Source organism: Felis catus, chromosome B4 (genome assembly GCF_018350175.1).
Source record: "Felis catus isolate Fca126 chromosome B4, F.catus_Fca126_mat1.0, whole genome shotgun sequence".
NCBI lineage: Eukaryota > Metazoa > Chordata > Mammalia > Carnivora > Felidae > Felis > Felis catus.
In genome coordinates, this window is record NC_058374.1 from 115,751,824 (window position 1) to 115,778,432 (window position 26,609).

At 36.6% G+C, this 26,609-nt stretch overlaps 1 protein-coding gene across 9 annotated transcripts in view; it reads right to left on the minus strand.

The window, feature by feature from the left end:
* Positions 1–26,609, minus strand: part of CEP83 (centrosomal protein 83) — a 119,863-nt gene that overhangs the window by 49,062 nt on the left and 44,192 nt on the right. For all 9 annotated transcript variants that reach the window (XM_011284158.4, XM_011284155.4, XM_019835339.3 and 6 more), the window contains one exon: positions 24,707–24,838. In XM_011284158.4, the coding sequence (XP_011282460.3) occupies positions 24,707–24,838 (132 nt within the window). The remainder of the gene's footprint in view (positions 1–24,706; positions 24,839–26,609) is intronic.

Consider the following 26,609-nt stretch of genomic DNA (forward strand, 5'->3'; position numbering starts at 1 on the left):
GGTGTCTTCTAAGCACAGGGCTTCATCAGTTGCTAAAATTCAAAATTATAAATAATAGTATAAAAGTAATTAAAAATGTCAAGTATTTTACAATTCATCAGAACATTATAAAGGGTTTATGCAAGATCAATATGCTGATTGCCACTAAGCTTTTCCTCGCGTGACAATACTTGAGCTTTGTCTATACTAATAAAATTATCTATTTCAAGGCCACTTAATTCACAAAAAAGCTGCTTGTCTGTGTAAATACCTACAAATGTGACTGATGAGAGTTTTAAAATGATAGCTGAGAGTTTATTTAGGCCCTAGTTGCACTGATGGCCTAGTTCTTAATTATTAGATTCAAGAAAGACCTAAAAATTATTACTCCAGGGTATGTGGAAAAGTCACAGGAAACAGGATGAACAGAAACACAAATGGTCTTCTCATTCATACCAACCCTCACTGCCGGACCCCCCAGGCCTCCAAATCATGGAGTTTCACACTGCTTCCTAACCTCAGAGGCACTTCAGAGGCCGCTCACCTCCAGGAATCAGGGGCCAAGTTATCAGGGTAAAACTCATTCTTTCTCTTCCCTGATCTCCCCAACCACCATCACCACCAAATCTTTGTTAGCCAGAGCAACTCCTCTTTTTTAGTCTCTTTTTATATATGGGGTTTCTTCATGTGATTCAACTGAAAGGAGTCAGCTGTTTAAAGAAAACAAACAACAACAAAAAAAAAGACTGCTCTTAATAATACTAGAGGTTGTCTGTAGCCAGGATGAGCTTAGAAGCCTCACTCTAACCCAAAAGGACTTAAAGTAACACTCTGCAACATGGGCAAAAGTGACCCAAGAGATGAATGATGGCTCACTTTGCTACTAATGAATCTAAGAAGTGTGAGAGCTCCACCACAGAGCAGAATCTGTTTTCCTCATCTCTAAAATGAGAGTATAGACTGAAGGCCCTCAAAAATCATTTTCAGTTTTAACATGCAGTGATTCCACTTTGGCTTCAGACACGTTGAATTAAAGATGTCAATGGGAAATACAGGTAGAGCTATCTAGCAGGAAAACACCTTTTTTTTTTCCCAGAAAATAAAATTCATCATAGAAGGCAGCTATAAAATTCAGCCTCAAGCCTAACTAATTTAGTGTCTCTTTCCTATTTTCCCTCCCACCCTTTACATATAAACACTACCCCCCACAAGTTTGGTCCCTGACTACCTTTTTCCCTCCATATTCTCTGTGTGACTTTGTGCAAGTTACTTTTTCACTTTGGCACCAAGTAAAATGAAGGTATTAAGCTGGCCATCTTTGAAATACCATTTAGCTTTTTGCATGAGGTAATTCAAATACAGTTTTAGTTTTAATGTGCTATACCAGAGGTGTGGTGGCTGGCTCATCTAGGTCAAAGTCCAAGTGGAACTCAAGTTCAAACAATGGTGCCCTTTACTCAGTATTATGACCAAGGGCCAAGCTAAGCGCCTTAGACATAAAATTGCATTTAGTAACAGTAACTTCTCTTGTCATCTTCATTTTACATGCAAGGTCAGACAGCTAATGTTCTTGACCAGCATGTTTCCTATATTATTGCTCTCTCCAATAGTTTTGAAAGTCATGTGTGTGATAGCTGAAGTGATAGTTCAAACTATGGATGAAGCTGGCTAACAGCATAGTCACAATTAGATCCCACAATTGTAACTCCCAAACTAGAGCTCACTATCAAATCATCCCTACGAAATCTGGTGATCATTGCCTTCTAATTTCTCTATTCGTTTATTCATGCATGTAACAAATATTTATTGCGCATTTACTATGTACTCAGGGCTGTTCTAGGTAGTAAGGATACATTACAAACCTAGCAGACAAGCAAATAATCACAAAACTGTGCCACCAAAGAGCTTATATTTAATCACTGCTGTGATACTGCCCTTGCCCTAGTCATCAGGACACAGATCTTAGACATACCCTCAGCTTTTCCCTTTTCCTCCACTCTCAGTCAGATTCACACTCAATCTTTCCTGATAGCCTTAATCTGTTGTACTCTCAATCCTTTTCCCAAAGGCTTTGCTTGAATTTCTCTTTTATGACATTTATCCAAATTTGCCCGTATTGTTACCCTACATTTACTTTATTCTCTGCTAGAATGTAAGCTTACCTGACAGGAAACATGACGTATTAACCAATTTTACTTTTAAAAAATTGTTGAAGTAAAGGAAACAACAGAAACGAGAAACAGATCTGGGACTAGGAACAGTTGTTGTTTATCTTCTTTTCAAAGGATGGTCGTACCACTCTAACTCACCAGGAGTTTCCTCTCCGAAAAAGGAAAAAGGAGTCTATCTAATTGTTCCATCCATCTCTGTTTTTATGATATTTATGATGCAGCATAGAGTAATGGTTAAGAGTACAGGTTCTGGAATCAAACAGCCTAAGTTTGTTTGTTTGTTTAGTATTTTAAAGATATTTCTCTACCATCTTTGGACTTATATTATTTCCAAAAGGAAGTCTGTTGTCATTCTTACTTTTATAACTTTTTCCTGTTTACATTTTTATTTTATTTTATTTTTAGATGATGGTAGGTTCACATGCAATTGTAAAAAATAATTCATGGGGCACCTGGGTGGCTCATTTGGTTAACTGTCCAACTATTGATTTCGGCTCAGGTCATAATCTCATGGTTTTTGAGATTGAGCCCCACACTGGGCTCTGTGCTGACAGCGCAGATCCTGCTTGGGATTCTCTCTTTGCCCCTCCCCTGCTCACGCCTGTGTTCACTCATGTGCACTCTCTCTGTCTCAAAATAAATAAATAAATAAATAAATATTAAAAATATAATAATAACTCAGAGTTTCTGTGTACCCTTTACCGTTTCCCCAACTGGTAACATCCCTCCTCTTTTATTTTCTGTAAGACATGTATAGAACTGGTTTTCATTCTTCTTTAAACACTGTGTAGAATTCTCCAAGGAAACCATTCTTTTGGTGAGTTTTTAATATGAATTAAGTTTCCCTAATAGTTATATGGCTATTCAAATTATTTCATATGGGGTAAGTTACGGTAGTATCTGCCTTTTGAGCCATTTTATCCATGTTTGTCAAATTTGTTTGGGTAGAGCCGTTCACCAGATTACCTTATTAACCTTTTGATGTGTGCAAGACCTGTAGTGATAGTCTCGGTTTCATTCCTGATATAGATAATCTGTACCTTCCCTCTTTTTTTTTTTTTTTTTGGCAGTCTTGCTAGAGGTTTGTCAATTTTATTAATCTTTTCAAAGAAACAGCTCTTTGCTACACTGATTTTCTCTACTGTTCTTCTGTTTTCAATTTCTGCTCTTATCTTTCTTATTTCCTTCCCTCTACTTATTTTGGGTGTATGTTGATCTTTTTCTAGGTTCTTAAGGTGGGAGCTTAGATTACTGATTTGATATTTTTCTCCTGTTTTCTAATGAATGCATTTAGCACTATACATTTTTTCTCAGCAATACTTTAGCTGTATCCACATTTTCATTCAGGCTAATGTATTTCTTAAAATTATTTTTTATTAATATGTTTTCATTGAAATTTCCTCTTTGACTTATGAATTATTTGAAGGGTATCATTTCATTTCCAACTGAGGATTTCCCTACTATCTTTCTGATACTGATTTCTAGCTTGATTCTATTATGGTTAGAGAATTCATTTTGTATAATCTCAATTTTTATAAATTTGTTGAGGTTTATTTTATGGCCCAAGATATAGCCTGTTTGGGTATACCCTTAATAGCCACTTGAAGAAAAACATGTTTAGGTGCTCTTGTTGGGTAGTGTGTTCTATAAATGTTGATTGGATTCTGTTGGTTAATGGTGTTGTTGAGTTCTACATCCTTACTGATTCAAATTTTTTTTATCAATTGTTGAAACAAGGGTGCCAAATCTCCAACGATAATTATGGATTCAGTTTTTTTTTTTTTAGTTCTGCTAGTTTCTGCTTACTGTATTTTGCAGCTCTGTTTGGTTCATACACATTTAGTATTCCCATCTTCATGACAGACTGACATTTTCCATCATTATATAATCTTCCACCTCAGATACTTTTCTTTGCTCTGAAGTCTACTTTATCTGATATTAATACAACCACTTATGTTTCTTTTATTATAAGACATACAATTTTCCATCCTTTTAATTACTAACTACCTATATTGTTATTTTTGAGGTTTCCTATAGACAGCATATAGTTGGGTCTTTCATTTTTAACATCAACTCCATCAATCTCTTTTAAATTTTATATGTACACCATTTACCTTTATTGTGACTATAAATATTTTATGACTTCAGTTTTTTTTTTTTTTCCTATTTCTTGTTCTAAGTTTGTTTCCTTTTTCCTGCCTTCCTGTGGGTTCCGTGAACATTTTTTTAGGATTCCACTTGATTTATCTATAATTTTCTGAGCATATCTCTTTGTATAGCTTTCTTGGTTGTTGCTCTGGGAATTACTTAGATATACCTTATCATAGCCTACTGGTTTCATTTTACCAGTTGAAGTTATAGTTAGAAATTTTACTTCTCTTTATGTCCTTTGCCCTTGTTTATAATTGTCTTAATTTCCAGTATATACATTTAAAACCACATCAAACAGTACTATAACATTTGCTTTAACCATCAAACAAAATTTAGAAAACTCATTCAAGAAAGGAACAATTATTGTATATACTCATAGTTTTGATTACTGTGTTCTTTTAGCCTTCTTGATGTTTTGAGGCTAATTCTTTTACTGTTTTCTTTCTGTTTAGAGAATTTCCCATAGGCATTCTTTTGGATAGAACTACTGGCAACAGGTTGTCTTAGTTTTCCTTATTCTATGAATGTCTTGATTTATTCTTCATTCCTGAAGGACATTTTTTGCTGGATAATTATGAGTTGTTACTTCTTTCCCTTCTGCACGTGATAATGTTGTGGCACTTCCTTTTGGCCTCTATGGTTTCTGATGAGAAATGTCTTGGTATAGTTTTCCCCCTTTAAGTAAGGTATCATTTCTCTTACTGCTCATAAGATTCTCTTCCCTGTAGTTTTTATAAGTTTGACTATAATGTCTCTTAGTGTAGATTATTTTTGTTTTATCCTGTTTGATACTCACTCAGCTTCTTGATTCTGTATGTGTCTAGCATATTTGGAGAGTTTTCAGCCTTTATTTCTCCAAGTACTTTTTCAACAATGCCCTCTTTGTCTTTTCAAGGACAAAAATCTTAGATCTTTTCTTATAGTCCATAGGAACTTATGGCTCTCTGTGTTATTTAATACACTTTCTGTAGCTTGTTCAGACTGGGTAATTTCTAATGTTCTATCATCAAGTTCACAGATTCTTTCCTCTATCCCCTCCATTCTGCTGTTAAGCCCAACAACTGAGGGTTTGTATTTTGTTTTGTTTGGCGGGGGGAGGGTTCGATAGTCATATTTTTCAGTTCTAAAATTTTTATTTGGTTCTTTACATTTTCTGTTTCCTTGTTAAGACTCTATTTTTTCCATTTGTTTCAACTTTATAATTATATAGTAAAACATTTCTACCATGGCTGCTTTGAAATCTTTGTCAGGCAATTCTAATAATATCTCTATCATCTCAATGTTAACATCTATTGTCTTTTTTAATGTAGTTTGAGATATTCCAGGTTCTCCGTATGACAAGTGATTTTCTACTGAAATTTAGATTTTGGGGGTATTGTATTAGGAGACTCTGGATCTTATTTATTTTAGCTGGCTTTTTAGAACATGGCTCTGGCAGAGAAAGGATTATTACCTCTCATTACTACCAAGTGCATGTAATAGTCCACATTCCCCACGTTAGTTCTATGATACCCAAGGGTGGGGAGAAGCTCCTCATGACACCCATGCTGGGTAGAAGTAGGAGTTCCAGCTCCTACTAGGTGCATGGATAGCAACCTAGATGGCAGGGATAGGAATGACTTACTGCTCCCCACGTGGCCTCCACTGACACCACAGAGTCAAATGTGGCTTCCATTAACACTCCAGGGCTGGACAACAGTGAAAGTCCTGATTTTGTACTAAGCCTTTTCTGACATGACCCAAGCAGAGATGGGAGGGGAGCACCTCATTACTGCTAGTTGAGGCAGTGGAAATCTAGGTTCCCAATGTTAACTCTAATGCCAGTGTGGCAGGAAGGTGGAAGCCCTAGTTATTGCCAAGTGTGGATGAAAGTCCTGGGTCCCTACCTTGCCTTTTCTGGTAATCACCTTGGCTGAAAATTAGGTCTCTCCATTATAGCCTGGGGAAGATGGAAATCTAGGTGCTCCACTGGCCTTTGTTTGTTTAGGTTGGGATGGGGCTGCTTTTTACTGCAGTATTCTAGTGCTTTGCCTGGAGAGAATAGCCTCTGATGGGGCTTTTGACTGTCCATGAGAAACTGCTAGGTTTTTCAGCATCAAGTCTAGAACATGAGGCAAAACGAAAACCCAGGGAACATACCAGTCAGCCCTTGGATCCCAAGGTCCTCTAGCTTGTATGCCTTTTCTCCATCTTTCAGCATCCTATGTTTGTTTTATGTATAATGTCCAAAGTTTTTTGTTTTACTTACTAAGACGAACAGGGAAAAGTACATTTACTCCATCTTTTTGGGAGGTCTTCTGGGTGGTTTTTTTTTTTTTTCTGGGTTCTTTTTAAGATTTACTGTCTGTCACTAGTTAAGTACATTAAGTAATATGAACCAATGTATCCTTGGTATAGCTTTGTGTTTTCTGTGCATGTGTTTCATTGAGAGTCTTGGATCTATGAATTTATAATTCTGAAAACTTTAGCTATTACTACTTCAAATGTTTTTTTTCTGGGGCACCTGGGTGTCTTAGTCGGTTGGGTGTCTGACTTCAGCTCAGGTCATGAACTCACTGTTCATGAGTTTGAGCTCCACATTGGGCTCTGTGCTGATGGCTCAGAGCTTGGAGCCTGCTTCAGATTCTGTGTCTCCCCCTCTCTCTGCCCCTCCCCTACCCATGCTCTGTCTCTCTCTCAAAAATAAATAAATATTAAAAAATACATATTTTTTTTCTGTTCTTCCCTTCTCATTTTAAAACTTGAATTATCTGATGTTGTCCACTATGTGTTGTTTTTTTTTTCCCTATACTTTTTCTCTCTATTCCATCTTAGAGAGTTACTTTTGCAAAATCTTCAATTTAACCATTATCTTTTCTAATGCAGTGTCTAATCCACTTCCAGTTTATTTTCCACTTAGACTGTTGACCCTTGAACAAAGCGGAGGGGTGGGGCACCAACCCCCATTGTAGTAAAAAGCTCATGTATAACTTTTGGCTCCCCTAAAACTTAACTGCTAATAAAGAGCCTACTGTTGACCAGAAGCCCTAATAATATGAACAGTCAACTGATACATATTTAGTATCTAGTTATATGTATATATACTATATTCTTAAAATAACCTAGAGGAAAAAAATGTTAAGAAAATTATGAGAAATATATTTATAGTACTCTATCAAAAAGAAAATCTGCTTATAAATGGATCTGTGCAGTTGTTGTCCATGGGTCAGCTGTATTTTTGAAGAGAATCTTTTCTTAAAAATGTCTTCCATTTTTCTCTCATTATGTTCAAGGTTTCCCCTAACTTCTTGAAGGTATGATTTAATGACTTTGTCTACTAATTCTGTAATTTCTAAGTCTGTTTCTTGATTGATCTTTTTCTTCATTATGAAATAAATTCTCCTGCTTCTCTGCAAGTCCAGTCAATTAAAAAGTTTTTATTCCATGCTCATGGATTGGGAGAACAAATATTGTTAAAATGTTGATACTATCCATAGCAATCCATAGATTTAATGTAATCAAAATATCAATCACATTTTTCACCCAGCTAGAACAAATAATCCTAAAAATTTTATGAAACCACAAAAGACCCTGAATAGCCAAAGTAATCTTGGAAAAAAAAAGAACAAAACTGAAGGGATCACAATCCCAGATTACAAGATATCCTACAAAGCCGCAGTCATCAAAGCAGTATGGTACTGGCACACACACACAACAAAACACAGATCGATAGAACAGAATAGACAGCCCAGACATAACCCACAATTATATGGTCAATTAATCTTAAACAAAGGAGGAAAGAATATGCAATAGGAAAAAGACAATCTCTTTAACAAACGGTGTTTGGAAAACTGGACAGCTACATGCAAAAGAAGGAAACTAGACCACCTTCTTTACACAAACACAATAATAAACTCAAACTGAATTAAAGACCTAAATGTGAGACCTGAAACTGTAAAAAAAAAATCCTTGAGAGAGACAGGCAGTAATTTCTCTGACATCGGCCATAGCAACATTTTTCTAGATATGTCTCCTGAGGCAAAGGAAACAAAAGCAAAAATAAACTATTGGGATGGCATCAAAATAAAAAGCTTCTGCACAGCCAAGGAAACAAAAAAACTAAGACAATCTATGGAATGGGAGAAGATATTTGCAAATGACATATGCAGTAACGGGTTAGTATCCAAAATATATAAAGTATATATACAACCTAACACCAAAAAACCCACAAATAATTCAATTAAAAATGAGCAGAAGACATGAGAAGATATTTCTCCAAAGAAGACATACAGATAGCCAACAGACACATGAAAAGATGCTCAACATCATTCATCATTAGGGAATGCAAACCAAAACCACAGTGAGATACCACCTCACACCTGTTAGAACGGCTAAAATCAAAAACATGAAGACACAAATGTTGGTGAGGATGTAGAAAAAAGGAACCCTCAAGCACTGTTAGCAGGAATGCAAACCAGTGCAGCCACTGTGGAAAAGAGTATGGTGGTTCCTCAAAAAAAATAAAAACAGAATTACCATACGATCCAGTGACAGCACTACTGGATATGTACCCAAAGAATATGAAAACACTAATTTGAAAAGATATATGAGCCCCTATGTTTATTGCAGCATTATTTACAATAACCAAATTATGAAAGTAACCCAAGTGTCCACTGATATATGAATGAAGACGATTTCATGTGTATACACACACACACACACAATGGAGTGTTACTCAGTCATAAAAAAGAATGAAATAGTGTCATTTGCAGCAACATGGATGGATCCAGAGAGTACAATGCTAAGTGAAATAAGTCAGAGAAAGACAAATACCATATGATTTCACTCATATGTGGAATTTAAGAAACAAAACAAATGAACAAGAAGAAAAGAGACAAAAAAAATAGACTCTTAACTACAGAGAACTGGAGGTTACCAGAGGGGAGGTGGCGGGGGGGGGGTAAAATAGGTAAAGGGGATTAAAAGTACACTTATCATGATGACCACTGAGTGATATACAGAATTGCTGAATCACTATATTGTACATTTAAACTAATATAACACTGTAAGTTAATTACACTGAAACTTTTTTTTAAAAGTCTTTATAAAAAAAAAAAAGGTCTTTGCATTTTAGAGCAGTTTTAGGTTTACATCAAAACTAAGCAGAAAATACATAGTTTACATTAGGGCTCACTCCTGTGTGGTACCTTCTATGGATACTGACAAATGTATACTGGCATGTACCCACCATTTTAATATCACACAGAATAGTGTCACTGTTCTAAAAATCCTCTGTGTTCCACCTGTTCATCCCTCCCTCTCCCCTAATCCCTGGCAACCAATGATATTTTTAATGTCTCCATAGTTTTCCCTTTTCCTTAATGTCATATATTTGGAATACTACAGTATATACAGCCTCTTCAGATTGGCTCCTTTCACTTAGTAATATGTAATAAAGGTTCCTCCATATCTGTTCACGTCCGGATGTACCACAGTTCATTTAACCATTCACCTACTGAAGGACATATCCACTGCTTTGAAATTTTGGCAAGTAGGAATAAAGCTGCTAGAAACAACTGTGCACAGGTGGTTGTACAGAAATAAATTCTCAATTCTTTTAATATCAAGAATAATGGCTGCTGCAACTCATGGTAAGATTATGTTTAGTTTTGTAAGAAACTGTCAAACTGTCTTCTAAAGTTGCTGTACCATTTTGCATTCCCACCAGTAATGCTGGCAAGGCCTTTTGCTCCACATTGTCACCAGCAATTAGTATCACCAGTGTTTTGGATCTGGCCATTCTCATGAGTGTCTTGTGGTATCTTGTTTTAATTTGCAATTCGCTAATAACATACATTGTTTAACATCTTTTCATACACTTATTTTGCATGTGTAGATCTTCTCCAGTGAAAGGTCTGTTAAAGTGCTTGGCCTATTTTTAAACTAGGTTTTTTTCTTAGTGTGGAGTTTTATTAATTCTTTGTATAATCTGAATAACAGTCCTTTATCATGTGTTCCTTTAGCAAATATTTTCTACCAGTCAATGGCTTCTCTTCTTAATCTCCTTACAATATCTTTCACAGATGTTTTAATTTTAATAAAGTCTAACTTCCCAATTACTCCTTTCATATATCATGTTTTTGATATTATATCTAAAAAGTCATCACCAAACCTAAGGTCATCTAAGTTTTCCCCTATGTTATCCTCTGGTAGTTTGATAATTTTAAGTTTTATATTTAGGTCTAAAAGTAGAACTACTTTTAGTTACTTTTGTGAAAGGTGTATGGTCTGTGTCTAGTTTCTGTTGTTTTTTTTTTGTTTGTTTGTTTGTTTTTTTGCATGTGCATTTACAGTTGTTTTAGTACCACTTGTTGAAAAGACTTTTTCTCCATTCTGCCTTTTCTTCCTTATCAAAGACCAAATGGCTCTATCTATATGGGTCTATATCTAGACTCTCTGGTCTGTTCTATGGATCTATTTGTCTATTCTTCTGCCAGTAGGACACAGTCTTAATTATAACAGCTTTATAGTAAATCCTGATGTCAGACAGTGTCAGTCTTCCAACCTTGTTCTTTAATATTGTGTTGGCTATTTTGGGTCTTTTGTTTCTCTCTATAAACTTCAAGAGCAGTTTGTTGAGATCAACAAAGTAACTTGCTGACATTTTGACTGGGATTGCACTGAATTTATAGACCAGGTTGGGAAGAACAGACATGCTGACAGTGTCTTCCTATCCACTATCCATTTATGTAGTTCTTTAATTTTGTTCACCAGTTTTGTAGTTTTCTTCATATAGATCTTCTACGTTTTTTTCAGGTTTGTATCTAAGTATTTCCCTTTGGGGGATGCTAACACAAGTGATACTGTGTTTTTCATTTCAAATTCTACCTCATCATTCCTATTACACAGAAAGTGATGGTCTTTTGTACATTATCCTGCAACTTCACTGTAACTGCTTACTAGTTTCAAGAGTTTTTTGTTCACTGTTTCAGATTTTCTACATAGATAATCGAGCAAAGTTTTATTTCTACCAAATTTGTAAGTCTTTTCTTTTCTTGTCTTACTGTATTGAATAAGACTCCCAGTACTGAAAAGGAGTGGTAAAAGGATATCCTTGCCTCATTGTTTCCTCAGTGGGAAAGCTCTAAGTTTCTCATCATTAAGTATGATGTTAGCAATAGGGTTTTTGTAGATGTTCTTTAACAAGTTAAGGTAGTTCCCCTCTCTTCCAGTTTGCTGAGAGTTTTTATCATGAGTGGATGCTGGATTCTGTCAAATGTTCTTTCTGCATCAACTGATACAATCATTTGATTTTTCTTTTATGGCCTGTTGATGTGACAAATTACATTAATTCATTTTGTAATGTTCAGCCAGGTTTCCATGGCTGCCATAAAACCTACTTGTTGGGGCGCCTGGGTGGCTCAGTCGGTTAAGCGTCCGACTTCGGCTCAGGTCATGATCTCACGGTCCGTGAGTTCGAGCCTCGCGCTGGGCTCTGTGCTGACAGCTCGGAGCCTGGAGCCTGCTTCGGATTCTGTGTCTCCCTCTCTCTCTGACCCTCCCCATTCATGCTCTGTCTCTCTCTGTCTCAAAAATAAATAAACGTTAAAAAATAAAAAAAAATTTTTAAAAAACTACTTGTTCCCAGTGTGTTATTCTTTTTATACAGTATTGGATTTGATTTGCTAATATTTTATTCAGGATTCTTGAAATCTTTGTTCATGAGAGACAGTGGTCTATAATTTTTGTTTTGTTTTGTTGTCTTTGATTTAGATATTAGGTATTAGGTTGGTTTAGGTATTAGGTTAGGTATTAGGTATCTGGCCTCTCAGGATGAGTTAAGAAATATTACCTCTGACTTTATTTTCTGCAAAAGACTGCAGAGACCTGACATAATTTCTTCCTTAAATGTTTTATTAGGAACCCATAACTTATGAACCAATCTGGGCTGCCCAGTCATTTTTTATTAGATGTCAGACACTGTGAATTTTATGGGGTTTTGTTTGTTTGTTTCAGTACTAGATACTTTTGGATTCCTTTACATAGTTTAAAATCTTCATTGTGTTATGCTTTTAGGTTACTTAGAAATAGTTTAATACTTTTAGACCTTGCTTTTACACTTGTTAGGGAGAACCAGAGTACCCTTTAGTGTCGGGCTAATTTGGCTTCACTACTGAAGTAAAACCCTTCTGAATCTTCTACTCAATGCACCATGCATTAAAGCCTTTCCACTCTGATGGACATAATATGGGCCAATTGTAGAGATTATTTCATTTTTTTCCTTCCTTCAGGGATCACTGCCTTGTACTACATGCTTTCCAGTCTGCACACCACTGTTTCCTATATTCTGTGTCAGTTTTTAGTGAAGGTCTTAAGAAAAACTCAGTCCCTATTACGGCCAGAAACAGAAACTCCCAGACTACCTAGATCTGAATCATGGTTCTACCACCTACTAGCTTTATAACCCTGGACTAGTCTCTCATTGCTTCATGAATGTTTTCTCATAAATGAGTGTTTCCTCACTTATAAAATGGGAACAATGATTACCTAATTACTACATATGACAGAATTCAAATAAGTATATAAAATGACTCTCAATAAAGTATGAATTTACATCTTCCCTCTACGTATTTCACTTCTTCAAATTCTACAGTTTGTCATTTACAAATCTGAAATCTATTTTAAAATATCTGCTACATTTATTTTGATAATTAGTACTATGATTAATGTTGCCAGGTACTAACAGTAATAATACCATTAATTTGAGCATTTACTGTGTGTCAGGCATTATGGTAAATATTTTGCACGTGAAGTTTCAGGTTCTTAGATCTCAGTTTTTAAAACCAAGTTAGTTCACCTTTTTATATTTCTACAATTCTAAGTTTCTCCTCTTCCCCTTTATGTACTAGAATTAATTTTTCCCAAATTAGTGATGGAATACAAAAACATTTTGTCATTTATTTTTTTACTAAGAAAGTAACACTTAAATTATTTACAAATCTGAAGCTCATATTTTAATCCAATTTTGGGTGTTATGGTTTCCTTTCCTTATACCCCTACTTTCTCCTAGTAAGAGAAAGATAGTCACAGGGAAAAAGCAATTCTCAGAACTATGTACTTACCTCCAGACACAGTTACAGAAAGATTAGGGAATGAGGTTCAAGAACTGTAGGGAAAAGAGATGATGTTCACTATGTCTTAAAAATAATTTTACTCTGGGGTGCCTGGGTGGCTCAGTCGGTTGGGCAGCCGACTTCAGCCCGGGTCATGATCTCGCAATCTGTGGGTTCGAGCCCCGCACCAGGCTCTGCGCTGGCAGCTCAAAGCCTGAAGCCTGCTTCCGATTCTGTGTCTCCATCTCTCTCTGCCTCTTCCCTGCTTGCTCTCTCTCTCTAATAATAAACATTTAAAAAAATTTTTTTTTAAATAATTTTACTCAGACTGAACGAGAGAATAGGGATAACAAAACACATGCTGTAAGGACACAGAGTGCCTGCAAGCAGAGCAGTCAGAGTGCTAGGAGTGAGATGAAGGTGGGAGGCGCAGGAAGTAAAATGAGAGATGCCTTGGAACTATTTACATGGTTTCAAGTACAGACCTGACACTGAAACTCCAGCATGCTAAAGGACTCAGAAGATGTGAGTACATGCAAATTCAAACGATGACAATAGCTGGAATTCACTGTGCTAGGCACTAGGTACTCATCTAAGCACTTTACAGGTTGCAATTTATTAAATCTCACAGCTCCATGAGATAGGAACTACAGTTAACACCATTTTACAGATGAGAACACTAAGGCACACAGTTCAGTTCAGTCAGTTCTCAATGTCACATTAAACATCTTAGACATTTAAAATTTTAGATATAAAAAGTTTAGTTTTTGAGATATTCTAAACTGCATCCACACAAAGAATTTTAATGAGTAAAATTTCACAAAGACCTTCTAAAATGTTGCAAAAGTCAATCCCAGAGAATTCCCACTGTGAGGTAATTTAGTTTTAATTTGGGAGATTTTTGCCTATTGTAACATGGTTCATAGTAATCTGAGAAGGCTGCAAGTTAGAGAACTTGGAATATTTTAGATAAAGGAGCCATATGGGCCAACTAGGACTTCAGAACATACCACGACAAAAAAGAAGTGTTTTAAGATACATGTGTCAGGATAAAGAACAAAACGAGGAAATCACTGTCAGTTCTGTGCTACCAGTGTTGTAAGAAAAAAAAAAAAATAGCCTGTGGGGGCACCCTGAGTAGCTCAGTGGGTTAGATGCCCAACTCTTGATTTCAGCTCAGGTCATGACTTCATGGTTTGTGAGATCGAGCCCCACATGGACTCTGCACTGACAGCACAGAGCTTGCTTGGGATTCTCTCTCTCTCTCTCTCTGCCCCTCCCCTACTCACTCTCTCGCATGCACAAAATAAATAAATGAACATTTAAAAAAAAGAAAAAAAGAGGCCAGGAGTCAAGAAGGCAGAGAAGTAGGGAAACCAGAATTTCCCCCCTCCCTCAAATACAGCAGTATTGCAGTCAGAACACTTGGAATTCCAGGAATCCAGGATACAGACTGACGAAAACCTATCCACAGGTGTAGAGACAGCTTGGTGGGACAGAGCTGTGTGTTTGCGAACTGGGAGAGATAAAACAAGTGTCTCAGTCACAGAGTGGGGGAAACCCCTTCGGTGGAGAGACAAAAGGAAGAGAAAGGATGTGGAAGTGTGGGGCTGTAATTGGACAAGAGAAAAACCTCTCCAGACCATGCACCAGACAACAAAAGGTCCGGAGAAAGCCAGTTTCTACCTTGCAAAAGCCTCAGGAGCAAAGATGGGAGTTTTCAGAGTTGTGCAACTTTCTCCGGACCAGAGCTATGTGCACATGTCAGGGAGGGATGCCGGCCCTGAGGCTCCATAGTGATCTCAGTGGAAAGGGGAGATGCACTGGGAGAGAGCAGTACCTTCCCTTGAGTACTGTAGGAAGGGGGTATATTGCCCCTCCAAGGACAAAAGACCCTGCAGGTGCCCGCCAGAGGTCCCTTGATGACTGGGCAGAGTGGCACTATTTCAGAATCCGGCCCGTGCAGAGCAGAATCCTTAAAGATATCAGGTTTGAGTCTCAGCCAAGCACCTAGGAGGCAAAGAAGACTGTGGCCCAGGACAAGCCAGCTGGCTGTGCAGCTCTGGGAGGGCTGCCTGAACAGCGTGGTTTGAGATATCTGGGCGGGGGAGGAGAAACTGGGGTGTGGTCATTTTTCTCCTCATCACCAACATGGTGGGGTTTCAGGGAACAGGTCAGCAGACCCCAGTGGAGGCAGGACCCACTTACACCAAACCCTGCCCCTCCATACCTGGTAACTGCTTATCTATGGAGTGAGACTGACAGAAGCAGACAGCCTCTCCTCCAGACCAGCACAGCCACCGGGTCCAAAGCACCGACAGACAACTGCCCTGCAGTTTTGTATTTTCTAATCTGATTTTTGGTCAATTCTTTTTATTTGTATGTATTTTTTTTTTCTTCTTCTTCTTTCTCTGTTCTGGTTGTTTATTTAGTCAGGCATTTTTACTCTATTCTTTTTACACCTTTTCCGTATCTCCTTTTTCTTTATTTTCCTCTCTCTCTCTCTAAATTAAGCATTATAGTTTCTTTGATTCTCTACCTGGTCTTTTTTTCTTGCCCCTCTCATTTCTCTCTTTGTATGGGATAAGGCCTCTTCAACCCCCCACCCCTTTTATCATTTTTTCCAGGGTTACTTCAACGAACAAATCACAGCACACCTGGTGGAAGGTCAAAACCACCTCTATGAAAAGGGAGATCAAGCAACCAGAGACACAACAACAAAGTGCATGTGACACACTCCAAAAACACTTCCTAAAGTGCCAGGCCCTGGACAGTGTATGACCCCTTTTTAATATAGTAGTACTCACAGGTGCAGGATGCACAACAAGGTATTAAAACATGTAAAAGACAGAAAACCAGCCAAAATGATGAAACCAAAGAATTCTCCTCAAAAAAAAAAAAAAATTCCAGGAAGAAATAACAGCCAGAGAGTTGCTCAAAAACAGATATAAACAATATATGTGAACATGAATTTAGAATAAGAGCCATAAGACTAATAGCTCAGCTTGAAAAAAGCATAGAAGATAGCAGAGAATCAACTGCTGCAGAAATAAAAGACCTAAGAAGTAGTCACGATGAATTAAGAAATGTTGTAAAGGGGCGCCTGGGTGGCTCAGTCAGTTGAGCGTCTGACTTCGGCTCAGGTCATGATCTCGTGGTCCAGGAGTTCGGGCCCCCACATCCGGCTCTGTGCTGACAGCTTGGAGCCTGAAGCCTACTTCGGATTCTGTGTCTCCTTCTCTTGGCCCCTCCCCCACTTGTGCTCTGTCTCTCTCACTCTCAAAAATGAATAAATGTTAAAAAAAAAAATTTAAGAAATGCTGTAAATGGGGGCACACGAGTGGCTCAGTCAGTTAAGCATCCCACTTCGACTCAGGTCATGATCCCACGGTTCTTGAGTTGAAGCCCAGTGTGGGGCTCTGTGCTGACAGTTCAGAGCCTGGAGCCTGCTTCCAATTCTGTGTCTCCCTCTCTCTCTGCCTCTCTCCCACTCACGATCTGTCTCTCTCTCTCAAAAATAAATAAGAGAGAGCCAGTTTCTACCTTGCAAACAGCCTTAGGAGTGAAGACGGGCGTTTTCAGAGTTGTGCAACTTTCTCCGGACCAGAGCTATGTGCACACTCGTGTGCCTTGGGGGGAAGGGAGCCAGCCCTGAGGCTCGGTAGCGATCTCAGCAGAAAGGCGGGCGCTCTGGGAGAGAGCAATACCTTCCCTTGAGTACTGTGGGAAGGAGGTGGCACTATTCCAGAATCTGCCTCTCTCTCTCTCAAAAATAAACAAACATTAAAAAATTAAGAAAAAAAAAAAAGAAAAAAATGCTGTAAATGAGATGCAAAATAAACTAGATGCAGTGACAGCAAGGATGGAAGAAGCAGAGGGGAGAATAGGTGAAGTAGAAGATAAAATTATGGAAAATGATGAAGCTGAGAAAAAGAGGGACAGGAAATTATTAGACTACAAGGGGAGAATTAGAGACCTAAGTGATTCAATAAAAACATAGTAATATCCCTATTATAGGAGTTCCAGAAGAAAAAGAGAGACACAAGGGGGCAGAAAGTTTATTTGAACAAATTATAGCTGAGAACTTCCCTAATCTGAGGAAGGAAGCAGACATCCAAGGCCAGAAGCCACGAAGAACTCCCTTCAAAATCAACAAAAACTGATCACCAATATATCATAGTGAAACTGGCAAAATACAAAGATAAAGGGAGAATTCTGAAAGCAGCTAGGGACAAATGGGCCTTAACCTACAAGAGTAGACACATAAGGGTAATAGCAGACCTGTCCACTGAAACTTGGCAGGCCAGAAGGGAGTGGCAGGAAATATTCAATGCGCTAAATAGGAAAAATATGCAGCCAAGAATCCTTTATCCAGCAAGGCTGTCATTCAGAATAGAAGGAGAGATAAAAGCTTTCCCAGACAAACAAAAACTAAAGGAGTTCATGACTACTAAACCAGCCCTGCAGGAGATCCTGAGGGGAACTCTGTAAGTGGAAAGTAGCAAAGATCACAAAGGACCAGAGACATCACTACAGGCACAAAAACCTACAGATAACACAGTGACACTAAATCCCTAACTGTCAATAATTACTCTGATTGTAAATGGACTAAATGACCCAATCAAAAGACACAGGGTATCAAAACAGATAAAAAAAACCCAAGATCCATCTATATGCTACCCATTAGAGACTCATTTTAGACCTGAGGACACGTAAATATTCAAAGTGAGGGGACGGAAAATGCTACTGGATGTCAAAAGAAACCCAGAGTAGCCATACTTATATCAGACAAACTAGATTTTAAACCAAAGACTAACAAGAAATGAAGAAGGGCATTATATCATAATTAAGGGGTCTATCCATCAAGAAAAGCTAACAATTGTAAATGTTTATGCCCCCAACGTGGAAATCCCAAATATATAAATCACAAACATAAGCAAACGTATTGATAATAATACTGTAATTGTAGGTGACTTTAATACTCCAATTGTAGCACTAGACAGATCATCTAGGCAGGAAATCAATAAGGAAACAATAGTCTCGAATGAATGATACACTGGACCAGATGGACTTAACAGATATATTCAGAACTTTGAATCCAAAAGCAGCAGAATACACATTCTTCTCAAGTGCACATGGAACATTCTCCAAAACAGATCACATACTGGGTCACAAAACAGCCCTCAACAAATATAAAAGGACTGAGATCATACCATGCATATTTTCAGATCACAATGCTATGAAACTTGAAATCCACCAAAGAAAAAATCTGGAGAGCCTCCAAATACATGGGGGTTACAGAACATCTTACTAAAGAATGAATGGGTCAACCAGGAAATTAAAGAAATTATAAAATATATGGAAGCAAATGAAAATAACACAAGAGTCCAAACCCTCTGGGATGCAGCAAAGGCAGTCCTAAGAGGAAAACACATTGCAATCCAGACCTATCTCAAGAAGCAAGAAAGATCCCAACACAGAATCTAACCTCACATCTAAAAGAACTAGAAACAGAGCAGCTAAGAAAACCCAAAGCCAGCAGAAGAAGAGAAATAATAAAGATTAGAGCAGAAATTAAAAATATATAGAATGCAAAAAAACAGATCAATGAATCTGAGACCTGGTTCTTTGAAAGAATAAACAAAATTGATAAACCCCTAGCCAGACTTCTCACAAAGAAGAGTGACAACCCAAACAGAAAAAATCATGAATGAAAAAGGAGAGATCAGACCCAACACCACAGAAATACAATTATTAGAGAATACTATGAAAAATTATATGCCAACAAACTAGACAATCTGGAATAAATGGACAAATTCCTAGGCACTCACACACCACCAAAACTCAAATGGGAAGAAATAGAAAATTTGAACAGACCCATAATCAGCAAAGAAGTTGAACTGGTTATCAAAAATCTTCCAACAAATAGAGAGTCCTGGGTCAGACTGCTTCCCAGGGGAATTCTACCAGACATTTAAAGCAGAGTTAATACCTATTCTTCTCAAGCTGTTCCAAAAGATAGAAACAGAAGGAAAGCCTCCAGACTCATTCTCTGAAGCCAGCATTACCTTCATTCTCAAAGACCCCATTAAAAAGGAGAATTATAGGTCAATATCCCTGATGAACATGGGTGTAAAAATTCTCAACAAGATACTAGCAAATCAAATTCAAAAATTTTATTGAGAATTAATAAAAACTCTCAAGAAAGTCAGGATAGAAGAAACATACCTTACCATCATAAAAGCCATATATGAAGTGCCCACAGATAATATCCTCGATGGGGAAAAACTGAAAGCTTTCCCCCTGAGATCAGGAACACGACAGGGATGTCCCCTCTTACCACTGTTGTTTAATGTAGTGTTGGAAGTGCTAGTCTCAGCAATCAGACAACAAAATGAAATAAAAGGCATCCAAATTGGCAAAGAAATCAAACTTTCACTTTTCATACATGACATGATACTCTAAATGGAAAACCCAAAAGACGCCACCAAAAAATTGCTAGAACTGATACTGAATATAGTCAAGTCGCAGGATATAAAATCAATTGTACAGAAATTAGTTTCATTTCTATACACCAATAATGAAGCAACAGAAAGAGCTATCATGAAATCGATCCCATTTACAAGTACACCAAGAACCATAAAATATCTAGGAAGAAACCTAACCAAAAAGGTAAAAGATCGGTATGCTGAAAACTATAGAAAGCTTACGAAAAAAATTGAAGAAGACACAAAGAAATGAAAAAACATTCCATGCTCATGGATTGGAAGAACAAATACTGTTAAAATGTCGATACTACCCAAAGCAATCTACACATTCAATGCAATCCCAATCAAAATAGCAGAGCATTCTTCTCAAGCTAGAACAAACAATCCTACAATTTGTATGGAACCACAAAAGACCCCGAATAGCCAAAGTAATGTTGAAAAAAAAAGCAAAGCTGGAGGCATCACAATCCTGGACTTTAGCCTATATTACAAAGCTGCAATCATCAAGACAGTATGGTACTGGTACAAAAACAGATACATTGACCAATGGAATAGAACAGAGAACCCAGAAATGGACCCACAAAGGTATGGCCAACTAATCTTCCACAAAGCAGGAATGAGTATCCAATGGAAAAAAGACAGTCTCTTCAGCAAATGGTGCTGGGAGAACTGGACAGCAACAGGCAGAAGAATGAAACTGGACCACTTTCTTACACCATACACAAAAATAAACTCAAAATGGATGAAAGACCTAAGTGTGAGACAGGAAAGCATCAAAATCCTAGAGGAGAAAACTGGTAACAACCTCTTTGACTTTGGCTGCAGCAACTTCTTACTAGACATGCCTCTGAAGGCAAGGGAAATAAAGGCAAAAATGAACTATTGGGACCTCATCAAGATAAAAAGCTTCTGCACAGCAAAGGAAACAATCAATAAAACTAAAAGGCAACCAAAAGAATGGGAGACGATGTTGCAAATGACATATTGGATAGAGGGTTAGTATCAAAAATGTATAAAGAACTTACCAAACTCAACACCCAAAAAACAAATGATCCAGTGAAGAAATGAGCAGAAGACATGAATAGGCACTTTTCCAAAGAAGATATCCAGATGGCTAACAGACACATGAAAAGATGCTCATCACTGCTCATTATCAGGGAAATACAAACCAAAATCATGTTGAGATACTGCCTCACACCGGTCAGAGTGGCTAAAATTAACAACTCAGGAAACAACAGATGTTAGCAAGGATGTGGAGAAAGAGGAACCCTCTTGCACTGTCAGTGGGAATGTAAACTGGTGCAGCTACTCTGGAAAACAGTGTGGAATTCCTATAAAAATCAAAAACAGAATTACCCTATGACCCAGCAATAGCACCACTAGGAATTTACCCAATGGATACAGGAGTGCTGATTCATAGGGGCATATGTACCCCAATGTTTATACCAGTGCTTTCAACAACAGCCAAATTATGGAAAGAGCCCAAATGTCCATCAACTGATGAATAAAGGAGATGTGGTATACACACACACACACACACACACACACACACTGGAATACTACTCAGCAATGAAAAAGAATGAAATCTAATGTGGATGGAACTGGAAGGTATTATGCTAAGTGAAATAAGTCAGAAAAAGATATCTTATTTTTTACTCATATGTGGAATTTGAGAAACTTGATAGAAAACCATAGGGGAAGGAAAAATAAGTTACAGAGAGGGAGGCAAACCATAAGAAACTCGTAAATAGAGAACAAACTGAGGGTTGACGGGGGTGGGGGGTTGAGGCAGGGAAAATGAGAGATGGGCACTGAGGAGGGCACTTATCGGGATGAGCACTAGGTGCTGTATATAAGTGATGAATCACGGGAATCTACTCCCAAAGCCAAGACTACACTGTATAAATCTGCCAAAAATGAAACATAGGGTATTATGTGAATGCTATTATAAATTACACTGAAAATCTAACACTGACAATAAAGTAATTTGATTTAAAACAAAAAAGAAAAAGAAAAAAGAAAAAAATAGCCTGTGGTAATAGGGACCCAGAAAAATTCTTTTTGTCACAGGAAATTGAGCATCTTATCAGCCCAATAAAAGCCAAGGTAGAGCTCAGTCTGGAGAGCCTGATGGAATAATCTCAGGGACCTGTCATTGTACATTGCCACTCTAAAGTTTTTTATATGATGCAGTGCTCACTGCCCCTCTCTCAACATCATACTTCCTCACTGAATTACTCTTGCTTCTTTCACTCTTTCAGTCAACCAGTATAATCACCTGTACCTAAAACCCTTTGTATTGTTCTTCATTACTATTTGCAGAATATAAAATTAGACACAAAATAACATAATGAAAACACAGCATATCACTTTAAACAATGCCTATATAGGCAACTTCAGAAATGCATCTGTAGGTAGTCCAGACTTAGTATGTACTTACAGCCAAATGCATTGAAACATCATGACATTATCTTATTCATAAGATAAAGACATCTACTTTAATAGATTCCTTTTAATTCAGAATATCATGAGGGAAATGTGAATCACAGGAGGCCTTCTCATGAAAACACTAACAGAATCTTCCTATTCATATAAGCACCAACACAGTAAAGAATATTCAGTCACTTCTTTTACCTGTAGAAGTGAAAATGCATAGGTACTGTGTGAATCCTTAATTAACACAAGAAAAGCCAATTATTTTTAGTACAAACTAATATATTTTATGCCAGTTTAAATTGTAAAATTGGAAGATGGCAAGAGTTGTCCTCACTTTGAAGTTTTACTGTCTCCTGATCTACAATCATATCACTAGGTTTTACTATTCTTGTATATGGAAACTGGAGTATAAAGTGATGGAATGAAAGAGCATATCCAATTATCCACTAATTAATACTGTCCCTCAATAATCAATTGGGAAGTACTTTGGTCTTATTGGAAAGTTTTACTCTTCTAGTAATTATGACTAGTAATTATGACTAGTAATTATGACTAGTAATTATGACTAGTAATTACTCTTCTAGTAATTATGACTTCTAAGCTAGCTGTTTATCTTCAGATTTCTAACAATGTCCTAAGACATTTAAACTAGGAAAATTAATGACACCACTGACCCCTTGAAAATTTTAGTGAATATTATTTGATCTTTCAAGGGTGAAAAATAGATTAGTCATCAGATTTCAGATGCAGGTTTCATCCTTTAGAAAAACAATAAAACTAAGAAAATAGAGAATATAAATAATCACTACCAGATAAACATCAACATTAGATTTGAAATGCAGAGTATAACATAAAGCACCAGTATCCTTAACCTCAGTGGTTACTCTTCAATACACTAAACCTACATTTTAGGCTGGAAATCTTTAATTCCTATTTTCCACAAGAAAATTTTTAAATGTAATTCCTTTAGGTCTGTCAAAATTACAGATGCAAAACCTTTCATCATCATAAGGAGTACAGATTGACAGATCTCTTGACAAAATTACTTGGTGGATGGCTCCTAATTGGTTTGTCAACTTCAAATCATTGGTAATTTCAAACTTTAAAAACTTTGGGCTGATAGTTGGGGTGCCTGAGTTCTACTGTAAACTTGGCTGTTGACCTTCTACGTCACTTTGCTCAAGTTGCTTATCTTGTGCTTCAAGTGTCCTTTTTTTTGTTTTAGATTTTCTTATTTTAGATTTTAGATTTATTATTTTAGATTTTATTATTTAGTCGCATGCTCTACTGACTAGGCCAGCCAGGCACCCTTCAAGTGTCCTCACTTTAAATGGATAAAATAATACAGTCCTGTCCTATCTCACTATTATAACAAAAGTAAGATTATATGTGAACAAAGCATTTAAAGTTGTAAAGAATTTTTTAATAAAAAAGGCTATTATATAAGTATTTATAGTTTTCTAGTACTGTATCATCAGTGGACTCAAACGATCCAATGTTCATAGAGCTTCTTACACATCAAACAATCATGGAACAGTATGCTCACTGATTAAAAATAGATCAGTTTGATCCAGTTAGAAATTGGTTAAGGAAGGTGAGTATATTCTAATTCTTAATTCCAAATAAAGACAACAAAATAAATACATAATGCAGATGTGTTTGTACACAGAATGTTTCACATAATTGCAGATACCAAGCTTTTTTTTTTTTTTTTAAACAAATTCAACCAGCATTATCTTATTTGAATATAGCAGGACAAAATTGGTATTTCTTTCCATCCTGAAAAAAATCATGTAAAAACTACATAAAGAATGATAAACACATTATCTCGTGTTTGGCAAAATTAGGAGACAAAACACTAAAATTAGTAGAAAGGCTGCCCAAACAATAGAGACAGAGTAGGCAGCAGAAAGAAAATTCTGCAGTTGTAGATGTCAGAAAGAACAAATTTCACTTCTTTAATGTGATGGGCACACCATAAAGTATAAGTCCCTTATTTCTCTCAGTAGAAACAAGGTACATGGGCTGATAGTCGGGGCTCTCCTGGATGTGGTTTGGTCCCAAAACGTAGAGGGGGGCAGTGCCACATAAAAAATGATATAAACAAACTATATTTGTTAAAAGAAGTCTGTCTCTGTGGCTACGGGAGAAAAGGGACTGTCTATCTGCATTGACTGGGGCAAAATAAAGGAGGAAAAAAACAGGAAAATTTAATAGCCAAAAAGAATGTTCACACACACAAAACTATTACTACAGAGCAGATGAAAATCATGCCAAATACTTCACCATTAATGAAACTTAATTATGCAATCAACTCTAACTTGGATTTACAAAAAACAAAATTTTACTGTCTAGAAGGATAATGACTTAAACTAGTATAGTCACTCACCTCTGATTCACATTTTATTTTTTCTTCTTCTAGAAGACGTGCAAATTCTTCTTTCTGGTGTTCAAATTCTGATTTAAGAAATGTATGTTCATAGCGGAGTTTATTATATTCAGTTCTATACTTTTCCACTTCCTAAATTAAAAGATTGCAATTTATGACAGACAAGTTTATAAATGAAATTTGTACTTACTCCAAAAATCGCTTTTGCAAATATAATTTTAAATTGCATTATATTGAAAGCCATTCTAAAAAGTGAAAAATAAGCTTAACATAAGTATAAATAAACCCTGAAAAAAAATTTTATGACAAGAATCTTATATACAGAATCAGTACATTCTTAAGAAAGTGCCAATAAAGCAAATTACCATTCAATTAACCTTATTTCCTCACTGATTCTCATAATAATAAAAATGAATAGTACATCAACACTTTTGACCTCTGGGCTTAAAAAACCAATATTTAAGAATGTAGTACACCTTTCAAAACGTAATTAATTTTTAAAAATTAACTCTACAGTAAAATAGAAAATAGCCTCCTGAAAGCCAGACAGGATGAATTCAAAGTAGATAAAAGATTATTTGAATATTTAGTACAATAACTTAAGGTTCAATCAAATAGTACAATGATAGGAGCGCCTGGGTGGCTCAGTTGGTTAAAGATCTGACTCTTGATTTTGGCTCAAGTCATGATCTCAGGTTGTGAGATCAAGCCCCTTGGAGGGACCCACACTGGGTGTAGGCCTGCTTAAGGTTCTCTTTCCTTTTATCCCTCCCTGCTCATACACATATGCTCACTCATGCCTAAAAATAACAATAAATTATATATAGATACAATATGTGTTATATATAATATTACAATGATAGTTCAACACACCAGTCTAAAGAATATATGTAGTACCAACCTTTCTAACCAGGAATACATGCAACTCTCTGGTATGCTTCCAATTCTGCTTACTAACACTACAAAAGTTGCCAGTATTCTAAATTCAGTAATAACTCAGGCAATAGAGAAGACGAAGGAGATACTATTTCAACATTCATCAGGTAATTAAGTAATAAGAATGCCTCCTAAAATACTCACATCACTGTAAGTCTTTAGCTGAAAGATTTCTCTAAGCCAGTTTACAAGCCAAGAAAATGGGTTTCATGATTTTATTAGAAACATACTTTTTTTTAAGGTTTTACTTAACTTGATTGCCTATTTTAAGTCTAAGTGGCTTTGTTTACATCCCAAAATTAAGTCTCCTCTCAACCGTAATGCTTTGGTTATCCACCAGGAGGATATTCAAAAGACAACTTTATCAGGCCAATAAGCCATTTATAAAAGCGGATTCTACAACTGTTTCTGTGCAATGCAGCATCACTAAACTACAGTTTTCCAAACGGATTCATCTGGAAGGGGACAATATTCATTTGTTATGTATAAGTCCTGGTCTATTTGTTAAATAAGGTTGCATATATAAGTTGTCAAGCATAGTACTTAATATACCTCATCTTTTCCTATTCCATTGATTAAACATTTAGTCATATTATACCAATATCTCATAAAAGGAAGGAAACCTTTCAATCTAAAGGAAAACTGTAACAAATTTTTATTTTTATGAGGTTGCATGAAATATACTCTTTCATGCCACAAATATTAATTGAGCACCTACTGTATGCTAGGAACCATTCTAGGAACTTGGAATATACAATGAACCAAACAGATAAAGGTTCCTTCTCTCATGCAACTTACATTCTAGAGATTGGTAATATAGAAAATATAAATATTATACATCATATGAGAACATGATTAGTACTAGAGAAAAATAAAAAGTAGAGCAGGGTAAATGGGGATCCAAAGGTCTAAGAAGTGATGGGAAAGGCAGAAAGAAAATTAAATGGAAATACTAGTCAAAGTTGGC